Here is a 7216-nt window from a genome sequence, read left to right as displayed (position 1 = left end):
ATTATTCAGGTGCTATATGTGTGTTTTAATTAGTTATTATAATTCAAATGTATTTGTGGGGGTAGTTCGCTAGAGTTTTCCCTCTATTCCTCACTTTCCAACAGCTTGTAAATGCATATGTGCATTTTACTTTCACTTTCGAATTGGCGGCATTTGGCGTCAATTGATTGAAACAGGGGTGTCAAACTCAGTCCTGCATAGTTTTGTTCCAACCTTGCTCCAACACACATACTATGCAGTTTTCAATTAAGCCTGAAGGACTTGATTAGTTGGATCAGGTGTGTTTAATTAGGGTCACATCTAAACTCTGCAGGGCTGCGGCCCTCCAGTACTGGAGTTTGACAGCCCTGGATTGAATGGACAGCAAAAACAAAACAGTACAATGACAAACGCACTTATATTAAACATGGAATGATTCATTTATTAACAAAATGAATAAAAATACACCATGCTATATATAGACCAAATAACTTTTTTTACATAAAAAAAAAAAATCAGCAAACACTGTGGAACCAAATAAACAAAAAATGAATGTTTGAAAAAAAAAACTTTCAAAATCACCTTAGATAAATGGCAAAATTCAACAGGCTTTTTAAACCCCAAAATATTTTTTTTAGAAAAGTAATTATTATCCTTGTTATATTTAACAATGTTACATCATTATACACACTTAGAATCAATTGATAAATAGTCTCTTATCTCGAGAACTATTGTTACAGTCACAAAAGTAAAAACTCAGTGATAAAATCTGACTATTACTGCTCATCTGTGACCACAGCTGGTGATCAGTGTCTTAACAAACCTGTTTAATGATTTGAAACAATTCATTCAAAACAACATTCTTTAACAAAGAAATTGGGTTTCTAAAAAACCCACACTAAAAATTGATTTAGAGCATGTAATTACATTACATCAGTGGCTTGATGTCTAATTTCCTTAAAATATGGGAATTTAATTGTGGACACTTATATGTAGAACTGAATATTTTAATAATTAGCAAAATCTTAATAGATCAAAGCCTACTGATTAATCAGCAATATAATTGATGATCAGTCGATTTAATGAATCTAATAATCATACTGATCAATTACCACAATAACGGTGTTGGAGCCCTATAGCAAAAAGCTTGTCTTCAACAGTTCTTCAATCGACTTAATATGTTAGATATTCTTCTTGATATTTTATGTTTGTCTTCTTCAACACATCTCTCAGTACTGACGTCCTTCCTGCCACTTTTAAGCTGATTCTCCACTGAACTCCACTGCTCAGAATCCCCCAGCATTTCCTCCTTCCTTCATTCTTCCTTTTCTGTCTTTTCATCCTGATGATCTCACTTTCTCAGCTTATTCTTCTGCTGGACTTTCAGACATCTCGGCCTGGCTGGAGCATCATGAAGTCGGAGCTGCTTGTACCCAAACGTCACTGTGTCACAACACTAACAGCAACCAGGACAACAAGGAGCCTGTGGATTTGTCTGGTTGTGCAGGTTTGTGCTTGACAACATCAGGAACATCAGAGCACTGGCAATGAATTTAAGGTTTTGGTGCTTGTTTTTAGGGCTGCCACTGAAACCAACATGAAATGCAATCACACTCATCCCTACCTCCAAGTTTCTGCTAAACAAATTAACACTTCACTTTTTGTCTCATTTTTGTTCATTTTACCTGTGATGAAACATTCTTAATTAATTTCTTTATGATGAGAAGTGGCTTATGAGTTTTCTTCTTAATACTCCAAGTGTAATTAACTTCATTATGCCTGTTAAAATTCACTTTTGGTACTTCATCTTTTTTAATAGCACATTAGAGCTGCTCCTCTGCAGCGGCTCAGTACTTTTACACAAGATGTTTTCTGAAAAATGCATTCTTATACCTCAAAAATGTGATTTACTGAAAAATAAATTGCATTTTTTTTTTTTTTTTTTTTTTTTTTGTTCAAAATGCTTTGAATGTTATCTGAGTCTTCCCCAGTTATTGTGTTTTCTTCAGTCACAGAAAAACATTTGAACTTTTTTCCCAACAGTGGCCTGTAGGTGTTGCCAACTGCTCAAATTCAATGAAACTGAATGTTTGTGTCATTCAATCTTTTTTTTTTCAGTGATTGATTCTGTGATTGACAGATGCGTAATCACAGTGAATCTCATCTTTACTGAATCTGACTGTAGCGTCACTGAGAGACTCTTCATTCTTCTGGAAACTGACGGCAGCGTACAGGAGCTCATCAGAGGGGTTTGTGGGTAACTGTACTGTTGAATAGAGAGGATTTGATTCAGGATCTGAGTCTTGAATCTCTTCCTGAGCCTGCAAGAATTAAAATCCCTGAAACATGAACTCAGTTCAAAGGTACTGCACACACACCAACTTCTCATATAATCAAGCACAGATCAGTTCTGAAACTCACCGTTTCATGATCTTCTGTTTCTCTTCTGTCTGATGAGTTGGCATCTGTGTGTGAACAAAAGAAAGAGAGTGAGAAAATGAGAGATGATTTTAACTGCTGTGTATTTCTGACCAGCAGAGGTCAAGAAAACAAAGGTCAGAAATGTTGAAATGTATAGGATGTTTGTGTGTCTCACCATGTTTGCTGTTGTATTTTATTTTAAACACCACCAGCACTAAACACACAGCGAGCAGAACTAAACCCACAGAAACCACAGCTGTCACAGAAAAACCTGAAATCACACAACAGAACGATCTCAAACTGTGATTTATTGTTTTGTCTAAAACATTGGGTATTATGGGACTGCAACTACTATTGGAAATAATTAGGAAATAAGGAAAACATTACTTTTTTTTTTTTTTTTTCTGAAGATTCTATTTTTTTTCTTTAAGTTTTGAAAAAAAACAAAGTATCTGTCCCTATTTTTACTGGCATTTCTTGGTGTTCTGCTGAAATTGGCAAGTTAAAAGTAATTAGTTAAAAAGTTGGCAAGTTACAAGTAATTAGTTATGAGTTTCACACTATGCCTTTAACAAACGTGTTTTACCTTTTTTCACATGTAGATGAACTTCAGTGAGTATGAAGGACCCAGAATTCTCCTCTGCACACCAGTATTTCCCAGAATCCTCTGCTGTCAGATTGCTGATGATCACAGTAAAGACTCCAGCAGAGGTTTCATCAGTCAGAGAGAATCTGCCGTTTATACTGTTATTTTGATTTGATGAAACACAAACTCCGTCTCTGACGCAGATATTGGGCTGATCTCCTCTACAGAAAAAACCCTGATTTTGATTCCTGATGTATTTACAGCTGATGGACGCTGATCCTCCGACAGACGCCTCATGAGTGATCACTGAACAACACAACATTAAATATGAGGAGTTTGAGAACAAAATGATCAGAAACATTGAGATTAATCCCAAATAAACAGCCTCACCATCCTTCATGACGATCATGAGCTCAATGGGAAGATTAAACACGTCTTTCACTGCACACCAGTATTTCCCAGCATCCTCTGCTCTCAGCTCAGTCATGATCACAGTGAAGAGATTGAGTTCAGTGTCGTCCTTTACTGAAACCTTTGGGTTTTTAACATGATCTTCATCTGATCGAATGATTTTTTGAGCATCTTCAGTGAAACACTTTCCTTTGCACAGATGTTTTATTTCTTTTGTTTGATTTGCATCATAAGGGCATTTGATCTCAGCTGAATCTCCTTCACGTCCGACCACTGGAGGCACTAATAGTCAAAGAGAATGGAGACGTATTTATACACTGTAAAATAAATGTATATATTATTGAACTGTATGGTTTATGATTACTGTACATACTGGTTAATGTTAGTTCATGTTTATTGGTGAGAGAAACAGAAGTCACATGTTTGTGTTTGGTTTCTGCTCCACACCAGTAAACTCCAGCATCTCTCCAGCTCACATTACTGATGATCACTGTAAAAACTCCTGCTGTACTGTCAGAAAACTCAAAGCGCTTCTTCTCTGATGAACTGATGTTTTGACAGATCTTCTCGTTGTTCTCTTTGCAGATGTGTTTGATGGTCTCGTTGTGTTTCTCAGGGTAATTACAGGTGAGTTTCACACTTTCACCAATAACAGCAGCTGATTTGCTTGATGTATTAAACTGATGATCTACACACAAAAACAATGCACATCATATAATATCAAAAACTTTAAATATTTTCTCCCTTATTTTAACTGCTAGAAAACTGTACAAAGCAATGAAAAATAGAGCATTTTACTGGCCAACATGGAAAAATTAAGTGCCGTTCAACATGGTACACTGTAGTAAATCTTTTTTTTTTTTTTTTTTTTTACTGCTAGGTGGCACTGTGCCAAAACGTTCACGCTTAATGACATCATAACAGGTACAAAATTTTGTCCTCACGTGGCAAATCTTTGCAGAAATACAGCATCATCTCCATTTTGGCATGGTCAAATTAACTTTGATGTTCTATAAGAACGGTTGTGTCTATCAAAAAGCATTTCATTTATTTTAGCCAGCATGGTCTCACAATGATCTGAGCCATTATGTGTGAATCAGACAAACTGTCGAGGACAAGTTTGAATAAGTAGGTTTTTGGTACATTAAAAATGGGAGGGAAAAAAGAGTGCTAGTGCTAGTGTTGTTGAGTTACAGACTCTAAGGTTAATGTTCAGACTGTCCTCAATCTGTGTGACAAATTTTATCATTTGTCTGTAACCGGTTCTATGGGCCGCCAGACTCAATAGCAGATGAAGAAGGAAAAAATGAATAAGACTAACAATAACAGAACCTACACCCCTTAATATATAATATTAAAAATATCATCTTTTTTATTTTTTTTCTATTTTAACTGCTAGAAAGTGTCCAAAAAGAAGCTCTTTACCTTGATTGACTGTCAGTTTGATCTCAGTGAACAGATCTTCATCATTATTGATATTCACTCCACACCTGTACGTCACTTCATCAGCTGCAGTTAAATCACTGATAAAAACCTTCAAAACTCCTCCACTGGTATCATCATACATGTGCAGTTTATCATGATGGACCCATTGATTCTGTTCATCAACAGGGATCTTCAGTGATGAATCTTTCTGGATGAATTTCTTGTTTCCTTTGAATTTTTGTGGAAATTTACACTTGATGAAGACTGATTTACTGATGTAGGCCTCAACCTGAACTGAACTTATTTGACCTGCAAGACAAGATTTATTTATAGATTTATTACATTATTACGAGTCAAGAGAGATTTATGTTTATTTAATTGTAAGGTTTTTATTTTATTTTATTATTATTTTTTAAGTTAAAACTAAACTCACTCGAAACATTCAGATGAATCTCTTTAATGAAGGTGATGTGAGTAATTGATGTTTCTGAAGGTTGATCATCTGATTCGTGTCTCTCCACTCCACATAAATAAACTCCACTGTCTGCTGTAGAAATGTCTCTGATGGTCACATTAAAATGATCTTTCTGACTGTCAGACAGGATGAACTTCTCCTCAGATGATTGTGATGATTGTGAGCTGTTCAGCACATGGACAGGACCAACGTTCAGTCTGTAGAAGACTTTGGTGTATTTTTTAAACTTATGATCATATTTACAACTAAAAGTGATTGTTTGCCCAATATATGCAGATCGGATAACAGACGTCCCACAAGAAGATGACTCTGAAAATAATTGTAACAAATCATTGAGACATGCACTGAAATCTTAAAGGGGTTTTTTTTTTTGTTGTTTGAACATTAATGTGTGTTGTAGTGTATGCAAATCTACCCTTAATGATAAAAAAATGCAGTGGTTTTTACTGGTATAATTTCCCCTTTTTCAAATCGATCGCTCATGCTCTGTTTGACACATGAAGTGTCACTCAACAATAGTTTATTGACATTTTTAACATTCTTGTTTTTAGGTATATTTATGGTTGTTGATCTAAGATCTGTCATTCTATGTCAAGACACTAAATGAAAAATGTCATCCAGTAATCTGTACATTTAAAGGAACACTGCCCAGAATGAGATTCTTTTAGCAGAGCTCATTTTTACAAAAAAGGGTGTTGAGACATGAACAAAGAAAGTTTGAACCAAAGTATATTAAGACTTTTATTTCCCCCTGTATATCATCTGGAAAATGGGCATCCGATGACCAAATGATTAAAAGGTCATTATTGTTATTTTACCATTGTGAATCAGGTTAAAGCAATCAGACAGCTTTGATCAATGACTTATATACTTGCACAGTAATCTGTTTTTCATAGTTGTTCATTGTTACTAAAACAAACATATAAAAATAATTACTGTAGTAAGTGATAAAGTATCATACTCACTGTTGTTCACCACTAATGTAACATCATGACTCCATTTCTGCTTGTTTCCACATGTATATTCCCCATCATCCTCTCTGCTGAGGTTCCTGATAAACACTGTGAAGAATCTGCTGTTTTCATCATCATACAGATTGAATCTCCCATTATAAACCCATTGGCGCTGAGTCTCAGTACTGATTCCTGTCGTACAGTCTGTGTTTCTGCAGAAATACTTTTCTTTATGCTGATCATTAGACTTGTACATGCACTTGAACATTACACTCCCTCCAGTGCAGCCAAACACACTGAAACAAAGTACCTGACCTGACAAACACAAGTTCATTTACTCTGGGTTATTATATATTAATATAATAAATAGAATATACAGAATTGCCAGTAAAGAACTGACCTGAGATCAGACAGAGAGTGATGATGATGATGATGATGGTGGTCTTCATTCCAGATTGATGTCAGTCTCCGTTATACTCAAACACAACCAGATCTGCTCAAAATCCAGGGAAAGCAAGAACTGACAAAATATCTTGAATGCAATGTAATTCCCTTTGGATAAAAGTGTCTGTCAAATGCATTAATGTCAATGATCTTTATAAACACACACGCATCCTCTGTCAGTCTTTCTTTTTTTTTTGCTTCCTTATTCTATATGGGATCCACCCAGACACACTGCAGACAGAGCTGATGAGTGTTGACATATGTGTGAAAGATATTCAGAGAAACATGCTGTAAATACACAAAACACAGATGACACATTGGTATATTAATATCAAAACATACGGTGTGAGTGACAGCATTTCAAGTAGGTGCACTGTGGGTATTTTATGTGCACTGGATGTAGGAAAGGTCTAGAAGTTGTTTGACACACATCCTGCATTGTTCTGACATGTCGTCAGTTGTATCTTATTTATTACAACCTATTTGTGGGTCCCACATCCTTTAACTTCTGCTTACCCTCAG

The 7216-nt window shown here is 35.5% G+C and overlaps 1 protein-coding gene across 14 annotated transcripts in view; it reads right to left on the bottom strand.

The window, feature by feature from the left end:
• The window catches only part of LOC127158254 (polymeric immunoglobulin receptor), an 88811-nt gene extending 81962 nt beyond the window's left edge, over window positions 1–6849 (bottom strand). For 6 of the 14 annotated variants that reach the window (XM_051101424.1, XM_051101423.1, XM_051101422.1 and 3 more), the window contains exons 1-6: window positions 6651–6849; window positions 6263–6565; window positions 5256–5606; window positions 4823–5131; window positions 3771–4085; window positions 3377–3679 (exon numbers count right to left, since the gene is read on the bottom strand). In XM_051101424.1, coding sequence (XP_050957381.1) covers window positions 3377–3679; window positions 3771–4085; window positions 4823–5131; window positions 5256–5606; window positions 6263–6565; window positions 6651–6699 — 1630 coding nt within the window. In that variant the 5' untranslated portion in view covers window positions 6700–6849. Of the gene's footprint in view, window positions 1–1983; window positions 2301–2400; window positions 2445–2575; window positions 2672–2986; window positions 3293–3376; window positions 3680–3770; window positions 4086–4822; window positions 5132–5255; window positions 5607–6262; window positions 6566–6650 lie in introns of those variants that run through there. The other 8 variants (XM_051101417.1, XM_051101419.1, XM_051101412.1 and 5 more) reach the window with 4 other exon arrangements.
• Between the last annotated feature and the right edge of the window lie 367 nt (window positions 6850–7216).

Source organism: Labeo rohita, unplaced genomic scaffold (assembly GCF_022985175.1).
Source record: "Labeo rohita strain BAU-BD-2019 unplaced genomic scaffold, IGBB_LRoh.1.0 scaffold_142, whole genome shotgun sequence".
Classification (NCBI taxonomy): domain Eukaryota; kingdom Metazoa; phylum Chordata; class Actinopteri; order Cypriniformes; family Cyprinidae; genus Labeo; species Labeo rohita.
The sequence above is the reverse complement of the archived record's forward strand: the minus strand, read 5'-3'. Positions and strand labels throughout refer to the sequence as shown.